The sequence below is a fragment of the Phocoena sinus genome, chromosome X (assembly GCF_008692025.1).
Source record: "Phocoena sinus isolate mPhoSin1 chromosome X, mPhoSin1.pri, whole genome shotgun sequence".
NCBI lineage: Eukaryota > Metazoa > Chordata > Mammalia > Artiodactyla > Phocoenidae > Phocoena > Phocoena sinus.
In genome coordinates this window covers 66282458-66300143 of record NC_045784.1, presented here as the reverse complement: position 1 = coordinate 66300143, position 17686 = coordinate 66282458, and the positions used below count along the sequence as shown (strand labels likewise).

At 38.4% G+C, this 17686-nt stretch overlaps 1 protein-coding gene across 2 annotated transcripts in view; it reads right to left on the bottom strand.

Annotated features, from left to right (window-relative positions):
• The window catches only part of ATP7A (ATPase copper transporting alpha), a 145596-nt gene that overhangs the window by 77857 nt on the left and 50053 nt on the right, over positions 1-17686 (bottom strand). The window contains exon 2 of one of the 2 annotated variants that reach the window (XM_032619702.1): positions 5156-5296. The exons of the other annotated variant lie outside the window; for it this stretch is intronic. Coding sequence (XP_032475593.1) covers positions 5156-5275 — 120 coding nt within the window. The 5' untranslated portion in view covers positions 5276-5296. The remainder of the gene's footprint in view (positions 1-5155; positions 5297-17686) is intronic. 2 annotated transcript variants of the gene reach the window in all.

Below are 17686 nucleotides of genomic sequence, written 5' to 3'. Positions count from 1 at the left end.
AGCATGTGCACAGGGTTGAATACACAATATTAAGATGTTAATTCTATCCAAATGGATCTACAGAATCAACACAATCGCAATCAAAATCTCAGCAAATATTTTTGTAGAAACCTATATACTGATTCTAAAATGTATATGTAAACGGAAAGAAAATAGAACAGCCAAAACAATTTTGAAAAAGAACAAAGTTGAGAAATTACACTACCTGATTTTAAGATTTATCATAGGCTGCTCTCACCTTTTGAGACAGACCACATTCTGTCTGTGGAATGTGTATCTCTCTAAGTAAATCCATTTCTTACCTATCACTTTATCTCTCACTGAAATCTTTCTGTGACAAGACGTAAAGAACCTGAGCTTCATTAAGTCCTGAGACCAGGAACTAAGGCCTCCACCCAGGTGGAGGATGCTAACTTCAGGCTGAATACGAGATTCCTGGAGCACCATCCTGTTACCTCACCACCCACCAATCAGAAGAAAGTCACACACCCTGCAGCCCTCACCCCAATTTTTTCCTATTAAAAACTTCCCCCTGAAAACCATTAGGAACTTAAGGAGGTTTTTCAATCATGAGCCACCCATTCTCCTTGCTTGGCCCTGCAATAAATCTTTCTCTGCTCCAAAATAAAGAAAAGATTTATTATAAAGCTACAATAATCAAGACTCTGTGGTATTTATTGGCCAAAGGACAGACATACAGATCAATGGAATAGAACAGAGCATACAGAAATATACCCATAAATACATGGCAAATTGATTTTCAACAAAGGTGCAAAGGCAATTCAATGGAGAAAGAATAAACTTTTCAACAAATAGAGCTGCCTGGAAAACTGGACATCCATATTAAAAAAAATTAACCTCAACCCATACCTCATAATGTATTCACATTAATTCAAAATGGATAATAGATCTAAATGCAAAACCTAAAATGAAAGAACTTTTAGAAGACATAGGAGAAAAATCTTTGTGATCCTGGGTGAGGCCAAGATTTCTTAGATATGACACCAAAAGCATGCTCCATAAAGGAAAAAAAGTAGGTAAAGTGGAATTCATCAAAAGTAAAAACTGCTGCTCTGGGAAAGATACTTTTTTTTTTTTTTTTGAGGTACACGGGCCTCTCACTGTTGTGGCCTCTCCCGTTGCAGAGCACAGGCTCAGAACGTGCAGGCTCAGCGGCCACGGCTCACGGGCCCAGCCGCTCCGCGGCACGTGGGATCCTCCCGGACCAGGGCATGAACCCATGTCCCCTGCACCAGTAGGCGGACTCTCAACCACTGCGCCACCAGGGAAGCCCTGGGAAAGATACTTTTAAGAGATTAAAAAGACAAGCCACAGACTGGAAAAATTATTTGCAAAACACATATCTAAGAGAAGACAATTCAGAATACATAGAAAACAATCAAAATTGAATAATAAGAAAACGAAACACCAAGCTAAAAATTTCACAAAAGGTTTGACAGACACTTTACCAATAAAGGTATACAAATGCCTAATGAACACATGAAAAGATGCTCAATATCATTAGCTATTAAGGGAATGTGAATTAGTGAGATACCACTACATACTCACTAGAATGTCTATAACTAAAAAGACTGTTAATACAAAGTGTTGGAGAGAATGTGAGAAAAGTGGAATCCTCAAACATTGCTGGTGGGAAGATAAAATAGTATAGCCACTGTGGTAAATCAATTGTCAGTGTCTCAAAAAGTTAAACATACACTTATCATATGATGGAACAAATCAAATCCTGGTAATTTGCCCAAGAGAAATTAAAACTTATGTCCACACAAAGACTTGGATGTGAACATTCAGAGCACTGCTTTTCATAATCACAAAAGAAAGTATAAACAATCCAATGTCTCTCAAAAGGTGAATGGGTAAACAAACTTTGGTACATCCACACAACGGAATACTCCTCAGCAATGAAAAGGAAAGAACCAGTGATACATGCAAGAACATGGACAAATCTCAAATGCATAATGCTAAGTGAAAGAAGCCAGACTCAAAAGGCTATATAATGTATGATTCCATTTACATGGCAGTTTTTAAAAAGCAAAACTGCTAAAAGCAGATTTACTAAAACAGAAACTCTGGGCATGGAACCAGCAATTTATGTTTTACAAGCCCTCCAGGTGATTCTCATGGTATGGTTTGAGAATCACTGTTCACTATACCTCTAACTGGCAAAAAAAGAACCATAAGAAGCTAATATGAAGAGAAAGGGGCACATGAGCCTGTTTGATATATCAATTCACCATCATCAAATATTAACTGAACAGACAAAGGGTGTACAGTAGGTTCTCTGAGAAGGGACTACAGAAGTGATCCTCAACTGAGGGCAATTTCGCCCCTAGGAGACACTGGCAATGTCTGGAGACATTTTTGGTTGTCACAAGTGGGAGGAGAGGCTACTGGCATCTGGTGGGTAGAGGCCAGGGATGCTGCTAAACATCATAGAAAGCACAGAACAGCCCCCCAAAACAAAGAATTATCCAGCCCAAAATGTCAATAGTGCTGAGGCTGAGAAAGCTGGACTTAATCAAAACATTTTTTTAACCCCAAAGGCTTTAAAATCAAAGACATTTTTACAAACATGGAAATAAAAACATTAAAAAGGTAATGACAAATAAAATATAATTCAAGGTGTCTCATACTAAAAATACTAGAACTATTCTGAGGAGAATTTATAGAGACTAGTGATACAGAGCTAAAACAGCAATTTGGTGGTAGGAAGCACCTTTATGATGAAAATACCAGGTTCCTTTATTTTTAGAAGTTATGTGAAAGAATAAATTGGAGATCACAAGTTTGAGAACCATATACAAATTAAACTGCATCTGTAGACACTGTATGACCACGAAACATACTGGCCCAGGAATCATGGAACTTGAGTTCTAGTTTTGTTTGGTATTAGGTAGCTGTGTAACTTAGCACAGGTCACTTCCTTATCTGGGCTTCAATCTGTTGATCTGTAAAATGAGGGGGCTAGACGACTTAAGTCATATCTAAGATCCCTTGCAGCTTTAACATACTATGTCTATGTCAAAAAAATGAGCACAGGACACATTCAAATACATTTTTTACAGGATATGAGGGGGCACAGTATCATTTTGTTCCCTTTGGGGTAGTTTTGTGTTGACTTTGGTACTTTTGGCTTTTGTGTTTAGAAGGCGCTAAACAAAGTTTAGGTTTTCTTATTTATTTATAACAATTATATTAACAATTCATGTTCATTGCAGAAAAATTAGAATATACAAATAAACCACTCTTTTCCACTAAGTAGGATTCTGAGACGAATTATAGCAGGAATGTGTTAAGATAGTCTAACAAAAGTCAATTTTATTTTTGCAATTAAAAACTGAAGTGAACTCAAATCCCTACCTCCTTTCTCAGTCCTGGGCTCTGCCCAGGGAGGCTTCTACACAGTCTTTTTTGGCAGTTTGTCTCTGGGAAATGGAGAGGCTCCCTTTCCCCCTGCTTTGCCCCAGGAAAGCCAGCAGGATCTCCCTGATCTCCTGTTGTCCTCCCTCCCCAACAGAGAGTTTCTATCCTCTTTGATAAAAGCTCAGAGTTTTTATGGATCAGGAGAAAATGCAGGCCCTGAGAAACCTATCCCCGCAGAAAGGTTCCCTTGGGCCATGCTTCGGGTTTTCTGCTCTTTATATTTTTATTTTAATCTCCATTTTTCTGCCCTCCCCTTGCCCTAAGTCTAAGCCCAGCAAAGACGAGTGCTCAGGGCAGCTCCTAGGCCTGGACAGCTCTCAGGGAGGAATTAGATAAATGTTCAGCATGCCCGTGCCTAGCCCATCTAGTTTCATTCTTTAGTTACCCAGGCCATTAGCTTCGGGTTATCCCCTCTTATATCTGCAAACCCAATGCTTGGAGCAGCAGCATAGGGCTCTAACAGGTGATACCTCTCTCTTTCATTTCAGAATTTGCCAACTTAGGGGCCTGGCTCTGGAAGGCAGTTTTCTTAAAGGGGACTGCATCCTGGGTGACCCAAAGTCTCCAGACCTAGAGGGACAATTGTGCCCTCCCTTCTCTCCTTCATGTTCTCTGGCTGGATTGATTCAGCTGTAGAAACCATTTGGTCTGTTGCACTCCAACGTACCGCTAGGTTCCTTCCAGAGTCACTGTGTCACATTAGCTTCCTTTTGGAGGGAGGGTGATGTGGTTGAATACTCAGAGAGCAGAGGCAGTGGGTGCACGTCTTTAGTTCCCCATCTTCCAGTTTCACCTACGGCCTTCCCCTTGCCCTAAACCTGAGCGCATCATGCCAGGCCTCACTCAAACAGGATGGTGTCAGCTCACTCCTCAGCAGTAATCTAGGGTGTGTGGGAAGCTTATGGCTCTGGGGAAGAACAGAATCGAAGAGGGGAGTGATATGGGTGGAGGCACCAGTTTTATATCACACCCCCTTTGTAAGCCGGTGAGCTGGGCTTCAGTTTTCCCCAGACCATACACACTTTTAATTTATTTGCAAGAAACTAATTGTATTTTCACTGCAGTATCTTGTTATTTTTTATTTGTGATTTAAGAAATGTGAAGAGAAAATACACAGACACATAATGGTTAAGTGTTTCTTTCATTCCTTGTTCTAGAGCTAACCACTCTAAAACTGTTTGGTAATGTCACTTAATGTAATTAATTGTAACGTATTCTTTTAAATAAAATGATTTATTGATTAAATAACATTGAAGTGAAAATGGTTAGAAAATTAGTTACACTTTGTATTCATGCTCTTAGAGAAGACTACATTATTACTAAACATAGTAACTGTCATGCTATAAAAGAGAAAGAAACCTCACAATCCTTTCTCTGAGAACATATATTTTAGATCAACATGAGATTAAGAGTAATAAAAATTATATCAGCATCTATATACTTATAAAATATATATTGATAAATATACAAACATAACATCCAGATTCCATCTTCAGATGTTTTTAAATTTTAAAAATGTATTATTTATTTTTTAACAAAAAAATAAGTTAATGGGCTGAAGAAAACTTATTCAGCTTCAAGGTTAAAAGTGTGATAGTCTTTATGTCGTACGTGTCAGTGTGTCTGCATCTGTCTCAGTGTTAGAAGTAATTTCCCAGAAGAATTCCAGTCAACAGCATTTGACTTCACTGATTTCCAAGGAGTAACTTACTTTAATGTGATGTACACCGTTCAGTTTTCCAATGCACTGTTCAATGGTCCAAACACAGGAACTACATGTCATCCCCTCAACAGAGATGGTGACAGAATTCACACTCATACTTGGATCCATTTTGATTTCTTCTTTATATTCCTATTAGAAACAATGAACTTGTTAATTTCAGCCATGGAAATAATCCTTCCTCTGACATGCACTCCAATGTTCACTGCAGTGCTGTTTACAATAGCCAAGACATGGAAACAACTTAAATGTCCATCAACAGAGGAATGGATAAAGAAGATGTAGTACATATATACAATGGAATACTACTCAGCCATAAAAAAGAATGAAATAATGCCATTTGCAGCAACATGGATAGACCTAGAGATTATCATACTAAGTGAAGTCAAACAGAGAAAGATAAATATCACATGATATTGCTTATATGCAGAATCTAAAAAAAAAGATACAAATGAACTTATTTACAAAACAGAAATAGACTCACAGACTTAGAGAACGAACTTATGGTTACCAGGAGGGAAGGGTGGGGGGGATAGATTGGAAGTTTGGGGCTGACATGTACACAATACTATATTTAAAATAGATAACTGGGCTTCCCTGGTGATGCAGTGGTTGAGAGTCCACCTGCCGATGCAAGGGACACAGGTTTGTGCCCTGGTCTGGGAAGATCCCACATGCCGCGGAGCGGCTAGGCCTGTGAGCCATGGCCACTGAGCCTGCGCGTCTGGGGCCTGTGCTCTGCAACGGGAGAGGCCACAACAGTGAGAGGCCTGCATACCGCAAAAAAAAAAAAAAAAAAAAAAAAAAAAGATAACCAAGAAGTACCTACTGTATAGCACAGGGAACTCTGCTCAAAACACTGTAATAACCTAAATGGGAAAACAGTTTGAAAAAGAATATACACATGTATATGTATAACTCAATCACTTAGCTGTAGACCTGAAACTAATACAACATTGTTAATCAACTATGCTCCAATATAAAATAAAAACTTAAAAACCGAAAAACAACAAAAAACTTTAAGTTAAAAAAAAATAAATTATCCTTCCTCAACTTTCCCACCTCCCCAGCTGAAAATACCCTACTAATAAAATATGGCTAACATTCTTTTCTCTCACCTCATTTTACCCCCACCACAGGGCCTTTGGGTTAGCTATTCCCTTGATTTAGGACTTTCTTCTCTTAGATATTTGCTTAGCTAACTTCCTCATCTCTTTCAAGTCTACTCAAATCTAACCTTACTAATGAGTCTTTCAATGACCACCCTGTTGAAAATTGCATCCCACACCCCTTCCACACACAGATACTCTGATTCCCATTACCTTTGCTCTATTTTTTCTTATTTTCATAGAACTTATAACCTTCTAATAAACTCCATAATTTACTTACTATGTTTATTGCATATTACCTGTCTTCCTGTGGTGGTTTTAAAATATGTTCACAAATTCTTTGCTACTCCTTTCCTTCAAGAGGTGGAATTTAACTCCTTTCTCTTTGAGTGTGGCCTGGACTCAGTGACTTGCTTCCAAGTCAATAGTGGAAGTGACAAAGTGTGACTTCCAAGATTGGCCATAAAAGGCACTGCAGGAGGGGAAACAAGTCACTGTGGCTTCCTCCTTGTCCTCTCTCTTGAATCACCCCATCTAGGGGAAGCTACCCGCCATGGCATGAGGATACTCAAGCAGCCTTTTGGAGAGGTTCACATGGTGAGAAATTGAGGCCTCCTGTCAATAACCAGCAAAGACATAAGACCTCCTACCAGGTGAGTTAACTGCCTTGAAAGCTGATCCTTCAGAATCAGTTGTCTTTAGATGCCTGTAGCCTCAGCTAACATATAGACTTACAACCTCACGACAGACCTTGAGCCAGAACCACCCAGCTAAACCACTCCCAAATTCATGACCCACAGAAACTGTGAGATAATAATTGTTGGTTGCTTTAAGCCACTAAATTTTGGAATAATTTGTTACACTGCAATACACTTCCCACTAAAATGAAAATTCCATGAAGGCAGGAATCTTTGTTTTTTTCACTGATAATTAGTTTGAATCACATGAAACTGCCATTTTATTGAGATATAATTGACATATAATATTGTATTAGTTTTAGGTATACAATATAATGATTTGATATATGTATATATTGCAAAATTACCACCATAAGTTTAGTTAACATCCATCACTATACATAGTTACATTTTTTTTTCCTGTGATGAGAACTTTTAAGATCTACTCTCTTAGCAGCCTTCAAATATACAATATTGTTAATTATAGTCACCATGCTGTACATTATATCCTCAGGAATTATTTACCTTATAACTGGAAGTTTATACTTTTTAACGACCTTCATCCATTTTGCCCACTCCCTACCCCCCACCTCTGGTAACCAACCCATCAATCTGTTCTCTGTGTCTATGAGTTCAGGTTTTTTCAGATTCCACGTATAAGTGAACTCATACAGTATTTGTCTGTCTCTGTCTGACTTATTTCACTTAGCATAATGCCCTCAAGGTCCATCCATATTGTCACAAGTGGCAGGATTTCCTTCATTTTTACGGCTGAAGAATGTGTATATGTATATCACACTTTCTTTATCTATTCATCTATCAATGGACATTGGTTATTTCCATGTCTTGGCTATTGTAAATAATGCTTCAATGAATACAGGGGTGCAAATATCTTTGCGATAGTGATTTCATTTCCCTTGGATAAATACCCAGAAGTGGAATTGCTGGATCACATGATAGTTCTGTTTTTTAATTTTTTTTCAAGAACCTCCATACTGTTTTCCATATCCATTTTTAAAATGTAAAAATCTTAGAAAAGTTGAAAGAAAAATTCATCCCTAGGTGCATCAGTCTCAGTCTTAACTTCAAATGGCATTAATTATGGAACAACTGTAACTTATAGTGTGATTTGATCTGAAATAGACTCATAATTATTAGTCTATTTTTGTTATTTACTTTTAAAGTTAGAGCTAAAGTTATTCCAAATGCAACACTTAACAATTCAGTTATGTCCACTGATTCTTCTTATGAAATTACTATTAAATTACTGTCTATTTTTACATAGAAAGACTTACAATATATATTCAATATAAAAGAATACATTTTGTCTAACTTTTGATTTTAATGACTTGAAACAGCCTTTATTCAAAGTCAAAAAAAATAATGATTCTAATGAACCACACTGCCAAAGATTTTCACATTCTGGTAATCTATGACTTACAATCTATATGTAAAAATAAGCTGTTGTTGCCCTGAGAAACTCTTCCTTCCTCTAGCCAGAGCAGCTGCTGTCAATAGGACAATATGTGAATCTTTGAATGAATGATAAGTGGAATAGGGAAGAAGTAGTAAAAAATGAAGTTCTCCATATTGCCTGAATTCTCCATTGCATGAAATTTTACAATCTAAAGAATATTATACTAATAAACAGCTTCCCTGTTTTCCAAATCTTTACTATGAAAATTTTCAACCACACATAAAAGGTGAATAATACAATGAACATCTATCTGTATACCCTCTGCATGAATTCAACAATTGTTAACATTTTGCTATACTTGCTCTATTTTTCCTAAACTATTTTTAAGTTTTAGAGATCATAATACTTCAGCACGCATATCCAAACAATAAGGACTCCTATAAAACCACAATACTATGATCACAGCTAAGAAAATTAATCATTGTACATCCTTTAATATAAATTCTCTATTTAAATTGTCCTAAATGTCCTAAGAATATCCCTTACAGCTTTTATTTTTTTCCAAACCAGGATCCAGACAAGGTTCACACTCTGCATTTGGTTGTGTCTCCTTTGTCTCATTTAATCTAAAACAGCCTCTCTCCTTTATCTCTTTTCCCCCAAGTAACTTTTTGAAGAATCTAGGTCAGTTGTCTTAATAGACGTTGTATCCTCTTTTTAAAATACAAACTCCTCTTTGATAGGTTAAGGGGCTGATAGCTGGCATTACACCTCCTAATATCTAGGTATGATCAGTTACTACAATAGAACAGAAGCCCAAATGGGACAGGAAAGGCAGGTAATTGTGAGCAAAGGATCCTTGGGATGTAAGAACTCACGGGCCTAGGTGAAAAGTCCAAGGCAGGGTACTTAAGGCAAGCATGAAGGCATTAGGGGCTCCAACTAGGGAGAGGGTCACTGGGAAGCAGTAATGAGTATGAAAAGGGAAGGTGATAATGTCTAAAACAAACAGATCCTATCAATATTTTGTCTACTGTTAGCCCTGTGCCTAAAAAAGGAGTTGCTTCCTCTTTCCTCTTGTAGCACATGGCTGCCTGCCTCAAGGTCAGAACATTCAGACTTAGTACCTATATGGCTCAAATATGTTATGGGTCAAAATGGGGCTTTTGAGGGTTGACTCAGGTACATTACCAAAATTGACTAAATTGTTTTATAAGAAACTGTCAAGTTCAAAAAACAGAATTGGTAACAAACTTTTGGAATACAATACACTCAACAGATGAAGGCTAGTTTACCTGGTTAGTTAGGAATGTAAAACTGAAATACAGTTTTATTATCGGGTATGCTCCAGACCAAAGTATTGGAGCATCTCTCAGGCTTACTGAGGAACTGAAAAAGACTAGTTAAGCAGAAAGGCACTTTTTTTTTGGCTGTATGCGGGCCTCTTACTGTTGTGGCCTCTCCCATTGCGGAGCACAAGCTCTGAGCGCGCAGGCCCAGCGGCCATGGCTCACGGGCCTAGCCGCTCCGCAGTATGTGGGATCCTCCCGGACTGGGGCACGAACCTGTGTCCCCTGCATCGGCAGACGGACTCTCAACCACTGCGCCACCAGGGAAGCCCCTGAAAGGCACTTTTAAAGTGAGTGGATAATTCACCCTGGAAATATGTATTAGGGAGGAAAGAAATTCTGAGCATGAATGAAAATTACATTAATACAGCTACTTTTCCCACTACATCCTAATTTAAGCATGTCAAATCAACTATGAATAATATGTATTTCTTCTGCCCTCATAATTTGCCTGTACTTTTTCTTCAAAACTATACTTAAATTGGACCTTACACTCAAAACCTCAGAGGAATTCCATTCCCCTCATACTCCTCTATTTTACATATATTATTTATATATATATTTTTTTCTATATAAAATATAACACACACAACTCTAATTGATTTTATAATATATGTATAACCATCTTTTGAATCTTAAATGTCTCAATGATAGGTACAAAGTCAAGAACAGTTTTTGTAATCTCCCACTGCATTTAGCAAAATGACTAAGAAAACAAAGTAAGAGTGTAAATAATTTCATACGGTGTGGAAAAAAATATATGTTTATGGGAGATGACAATATCAGAGAAACAAATCTGGCATGCAGCTATTAGCAATGAGGTGACTCTGAGAAAAAGAGCATCCAACAACACTGAGGGAAATAACTTCCAGTTATTAAAGTATTTTGAGCCACTCCCTAAACACAGATGGTAATCATCATCAGTAATAACATTTTCTAAGAGGAAGTACAGTATTATGACTAGATCACCATCTCTGATTTGGAAACAGAAACTGCGTAAGTTGAGTACAAACAAACATGACACATACGAAGTCTGACTGCACAAAACCACTTCTTAAAGCTGATCAAAGAAGCTCAAACATTATTTTTATTTTTTTATTAGTATTTTAAATTTATTTATTTTATTAATTGATTTTTGGCTGTGTTGGGTCTTTGTTGCTGCATGCAGCCTCTCTCTAGTGGTGGCGAGCGGGGGCTACTCTTCGTTGCAGCGTGCAGGCTTCTCATTGCGGTGGCTTCTGTTGTAGCAGAGCACAGGCTCTAGGCGTTCAGGCTTCAGTAGTTGCAGCACGCAGGCTCAGCAGTTGTGGCTCACGGGCTCTAGAGTGCAGGCTCAGTAGCTGTGGTGCTCGGGCTTAGTTGCTCCGTGGCACATGGGATCTTCCCGGACCAGGGATTGAACCCACGTTCTCTGCATTGGCAGGCAGATTCTCAACCAGTGCCACAGGGAAGCCCTCAAACATTATTTTTAAATCATCCTAAAATAATGAGGCCTCATAATTTGAGAAACGTTTCTGGATTCTTAATATATTATATGGTAAAATTTAATTCTTTTTTTGGATACAGCTCTACATGGATAATTTTTGATCACTACAGTAATCAAGAAAATGCAAATTAAAACCACAATGATATCATTTACTCCCATCAGGTAAACAGAACTTTCAAAATATGACAATACCAAGTGTTAATGAGAATGTGGAGCAACAGGATCTCCCATATTCAGCTGGTGAGAACATAAATTAGTACAACCATTATGGAACCTGTTCGGTAATATCTGGAAGAGTTCAAGATATGCATATACTAGAACTCAACATTTTCACTCCTAGGCATATTACCCTAGAGAAAATCTCACATGTGTACAAGGACACATGAACAAGAATGCCCATTGCAAAAAAAACCAAAACCAAAACAACAAAAACCCAACACTTTGGAAATAATCTGAAAGTCTATCAACTGGAAAATGAAAAAATAAGTGGGATATATACATCATGGAGCATGACACAGTACTTAAAATGAATGAACTAAAATAGTGGTTCTCAGAGGACTGGTTCAAGATGGTGGAGTAGAAGGACATGCACTCACTCCCTCTTGCAAGAGCACCAGAATCACAACTAACTGAAAAATCATCGACAGGAAGACACTGGAACTCACCAAAAAGGATGCCCCACATGCAAAGACAAAGGATAAGCCACAATGAGAAGGTAGGAGGGGTGCAATCATAATAAAATCAAATCCCATAACTGCTGGGTGGTGACTCACAAACTGGAGAACACATCCCACAGAAGTCCACCCACTGGAGTAAAGGTTCTGAGCCCCACGTCAGGCTTCCCAACCTGGGGCTCTGGCAACGGGAGGAGGAATTCCTAGACAATCAGACTTTGAAGGCTAGCGGGATTTGATTGCAGGACTTTGACAGGACTGGGGGAAACAGACACTCCATTCTTGGAGGGCACACACAAAGTAGTGTGCACATTGGGACCCAGGGGAAGGAGCAGTGACCCCATAGGAGACTGAACCAGACCTACCTACTAGTGCTGAAGGGTCTCCTGCAGAGGCAGGGGATGGTTGTGGCTCACCGTGAGGACAAAGACACCAGCAGCAGAAGTTCTGGGAAGTACTCCTTGGCGTGAGCCCTCCCAGAGTCCAACATTAGTCCCACCAAAGAACCAGGTAGGCTCCAGTGTTGGGTCCCCTCAGGCCAAACAACCAACAGGGAGGGAACCTAGCCCCACCCATCAGCAGACAAACGGATTAAAGTTTTACCCAGCTCTGCCCACCAGAGCAACACCCAGCTCTACCTATCACCAGTATCTCCCAACAGGAAGCTTGCACAAGCCTCTCAGATAGATTCATCCACCAGAGGGCAGACAGCAGAAGCAAGAACTACAATCCTGCAGCCTGTGGAACAAGACCACATTCACAGAAAGACAGACAAAATGAAAAGGTAGAGAGCTATGTACCAGTTGAAGGAACAAGATAAAATCCCAGAAAAACAACTAAATGAAGTGGAGATAGGCAACGTTCCAGAAAAAGAATTCAGAATAATGATAGTGAAGATGATCCAGGACCTCCGAAAAAGAATCGATGCAAAGATCGAGAAGATGCAAGAAATGTTTAACAAAGACCTAGAAGAATTGAAGAACAAACAAACAGATGAACAATACAATACCTGAAATGAAAGCTACACTAGAAAGAATCAATAGCAGAATAACTGAGGCAGAAGAACAGATAAGTGACCTGGAAGATAGAATGGTGGAATTCACTGCCGCAGAACAGAATAAAGACAAAAGAACGAAAAGAAATGAAGACAGCCTAAGAGACCTCTTGGACAACATTAAACAAAACATCATTTGCATTATAGGGGCCCCAGAAGAAGAAGAGAGAGAGAAAGGACCCAAGAAAATATTTGAAGAGATTATAGGCAAAAACTTTCCTAACATGGGAAAGGAAAGAGCCACCCAAGTCCAGGAAGCACAGAGAGTACCAGGCAGGATAAACCCAAGGAGAAACATGCCAAGACACACAGTAATCAAATTGACAAAAAATAAAGACGAAGAAAAATTATTGAAAGCAACAAGAGAAAAACGACAACTAACATACCAGGGAATCCCATAAGGTTAACAGGTGATTTCTCAGCAGAAACTCCACAAACCAGAAGGGAGTGGCATGATATATTTAAAGTGATGAAAGAGGAGAACCTACAACCAAGATTACTCTGCCCAGCAAGGATCTCATTCAGATTCGACGGAGAAATCAAAAGAGTTACAAACAAGCAAAAGCTAAGAGAATTCAGCACCACCAAACCACCTCTACAACTAACGCTAAGGGAACTTCTCTAAGTGGTAAACACAAGAAAGAAAAGGACTTACAAAACCAAACCCATAACAATTAAGAAAATGGTAATAGGAACATACATATTGATAACTACCTTAAACGTGAATGGATTAAATGCTCCAGCCAAAAGACACAGGCTCATTGAATGGATACAAAAACAAGACCCATATATATGCTGTCTACAAGAGACGCACTTCAGACCCAGGGACACATACAGACTGAAAGTGAGGGGATGGAAAAAGATATTCCATGCAAATGGAAATCAAAAGAAAACTGGAGTAGCAATACTCATATCACATAAATTAGACCTTAAAATAGAGAATGTTACAAGAGACAAGGAAGGACACTACATAATAATCAAGGTATCAATCCAAGAAGAAGATATAACAATTATAAATATATATGCACCCAACATAGGAGCACCTCAATACATAAGGCAACTGATAACAGCCATAAAATAAAATCAACAGTACACAATAATAGTGGGGGACTTTAACACCTCACTTACACCAGTGGACAGATCATCCAAACAGAAAATTAATAAGGAAACACAAGCATTAAATGACACATTAGACCAGATAGATTTAATTGATATTTATAGGACATTCCATCCAAAAACAACAGATTACAGTTTCTTCTCACATGCACACAGAACATTCTCCAGGATTGATCACATCTTGGGTCACAGATCAGACCTCAGTAAATTTAAGAAAATTGAAATCATATCAAGCATCTTTTCCAAACACAATGCTATGAGATTAGAAATCCATTACAGGGAAAAAACGTAAAAACACAAACACATGGAGGCTACACAATACGTTACTAAATAACCAAGAGATCACTGAAGAAATCAAAGAGGAAATCAAAAAACACCCAGAGACAAATGACAATGAAATCACGACGATTCAAAACCTATGGGATGCAGCAAAAGCAGTTGTAAGAGGGAAGTTTATAGCAATAGAAGCCTACCTCAAGAAACAAGAAAAATCTCAAATAAACAATCTAACCTTACACCTAAATGAAGTAGAGAAAGAAGAACAAACAAAACCCAAAGTTAGTAGAAGGAAAGAAATCATAAAGATCAGAGCAGAAATAAATAAAATAGAAACAAAACAATAGCAAAGATCAATAAAACTAAAAGATGGTTCTTTGAGAAAATAAACAAAACTGATAAACCTTTAGCCAGACTCATCAAGAAATAGAGGGAGAGGACTCATATCAATAAAATTAGAAATGAAACAGGAGAAGTTACAACAAAAATTGCAGAAATAGAAAGCATCCTAAGAGACTACTACAAGCAACTCTATGCCAATATAATGGACAACCTGGAAGAAACAGACAAATTCTCAGAAAGGTATAACCTTCCAAGACTGAACCAGGAAGAAAGAGAAAATATGAACAGACCGATCACAAGTAATGGAACTGGAACTTTGATTAAAAATCTTCCAACAAACAGAAGTCCAGGACCAGATGACTTCACAGGTGAATTCAATCAAACATTTAGAGAAGAGCTAACACCCATCCTTCTCAAACTCTTCCAAAAAATTGCAGAGGAAGGAACTTTCCCAAACTCATTCTATGAGGCCACCATCACCCTGATACCAAAACCAAAGATACTACAAAAACAGAAAATTACAGACCAATATCACTGATGAATATAGATGAAAAAATCCTCAACAAAATACTAGCAAACAGGGGCTTCCCTGATGGCGCAGTGGTTGAGGGTTTACCTGCCGATGCAGGGGACACAGGTTCGTGCCCTGGACTGGGAGGATTCCACATGCCGTGGAGCAGCTGGGACCATGGGCCATGGCCGCTGAGCCTGCGCATCCGGAGCCTGTGCTCCGCAACGGGAGAGGCCACAGCAGTGAGAGGCCCGCGTACCGCAAAAAAAAAAACAACAACAACAAAAGAAACTAGCAAACAGAATTCAACAACAGATTAAAAGGATCATACCCCATGATCAAGTGGGATCTATCCCACGGATGCAAGGATTCTTCAATCTATGCAAATCAACCAATGAGATACAACATATTAACAAATTGAAGAACAAAAACCATATGATCATCTCAATAGATGCAGAAAAAGCTTTTGACAAAATTCAACACCCATTTATGATAAAAGCTCTCCAGAAAGTGGGCAGAGAGGGAACCTACCTCAACATAATAAAGGCCATATATGACAAAGCCACAGCAAACATCACTCTCAATGGTGAAAAACTGAAACCATTTCCTCTAAGATTAGGAACAAAACAAGGTCGTCCACTCTTGCCACTATTATTCAACATAGTTTTGGAAGTCCTAGCCACGGCAATCAGAGAAGAAAAAGAAATAAAAGGAATATAAATTGGAAAAGAAGAAGTAAAACTGTCACTGTTTGCAGATGACATGATATTATACATAGAAAATCCTAAAGATGCTATCAGAAAATTATTAGAGCTAAACAATGAATTTGGTAAAGTTGCAGGATACAAAATTAATGCACAGAAATCTCTTGCATTCCTATACACTAGCAACTAAAGATCAGAAAGAGAAATTAAGGAAACAATCCCATCCACCATTGCAACAAAAAGAATAAAATACCTAGGAATAAACCTACCTAAAGAGGTAAAACACCTGTACTCAGAAAACTGTAAGACACTGATGAAAGAGATCAAAGATGACACAAACAGATGGAGAGATATACCATGTACTTGGATTGGAAGAATCAATATTGTGAAAATGACTATACTACCCAAAGCAATCTACAGATTCAATGCAATCCCTATCAAATTACCAGTGGCATTTTTTTCAGAACTACAACAAAAAATCTTAAAATTTGTATTCAGACGCAAAAGACCCCGAATAGCCAAGGCAGTCTTGAGAGAAAAAAAACGGAGCTGGAGGAATCAGATTCCCTGACTTCAGATGATACTACAAAAGCTACAGTAACCAAGACAATATGGTACCGGCACAAAAACCGAAATATGGATCAATGGAACAGGATAGAATGCCCAGAGATAAACCCACGCACCTATGCTCAACTAATCTATGACAAAGGAGGCAGGGATATACAATGGAGAAAAGACAGTCTTTTCAATAAGTGATGCTGGGAAAACAGGACAACTCCATGTAAAAGAATGAAATTAGAACACTACCTAACACCATACACAAAAATAAACTCAAAATGGATTAGAGACCTAAATGTAAGATCCGACACTATACAACTCTTAGAGGAAAACATAGGAAGAACACTCTTTGACATAAATTGCAGCAAGATCTTTTTGGATCCACCTCCTAGAGTAATGGAAGTAAAAACAAAAATAAACAAATGGGACCTAATGAAACTTCAAAGCTTTTGCACAGCAAAGGAAACCATAAACAAGACGAAAAGACAACCCTCAGTATGGGAGAAAATATTTGCAAATGAATCAACAGACAAAGGATCAATCTCCAAAATATATAAACAGCTCATGCAGCTCAATATTAAAAAACAAACAACCCAATCTAAAACTGGGCAGAAGACCTAAATAGACATTTCTCCAAAGGAGACATACAGATGGCCAAGAAGCACATGAAAAGCTGCTCAACATCACTAATTATTAGAGAAATGCAAATCAAACCTACAATGAGGTATCACCTCACACCAGTTAGAATGGGCATCATCAGAAAATCTACAAACAACAAATGCTGGAGAGGGTGTGGAGAAAAGGGAACCCCCTTGCACTGTTGGTGGGAATATAAATTGACACAGCCACTATGGAGAACAGTATGGAGGTTCCTTAAAAAACTAAAAATATAATTACCATATGACCCAGCAATCCCACTACTGGGCATATACCCTGAGAAAACCATAATTCAAAAAGACACATACACCCCAATGTTCATTGCAGCACTATTTACAATAACCAGGTCATGGAAGCAACCTAAATGCCCATCGATAGACGAATGGATAAAGAAGATGCAGTGCATATATACAATGGAATATTACTCGGCCATAAAAAGGAACAAAATTGGGTCATTTGTAGAGACGTGGATGGATCTAGAGATGGTCATACAGAGTGAATTAAGTCAGAAAGAGAAAAGCAAATATCGTATATTAACGCCTATATGTGGAACCTAGAAAAATGGTACAGATGAACTAGTTTGCAGGGCAGA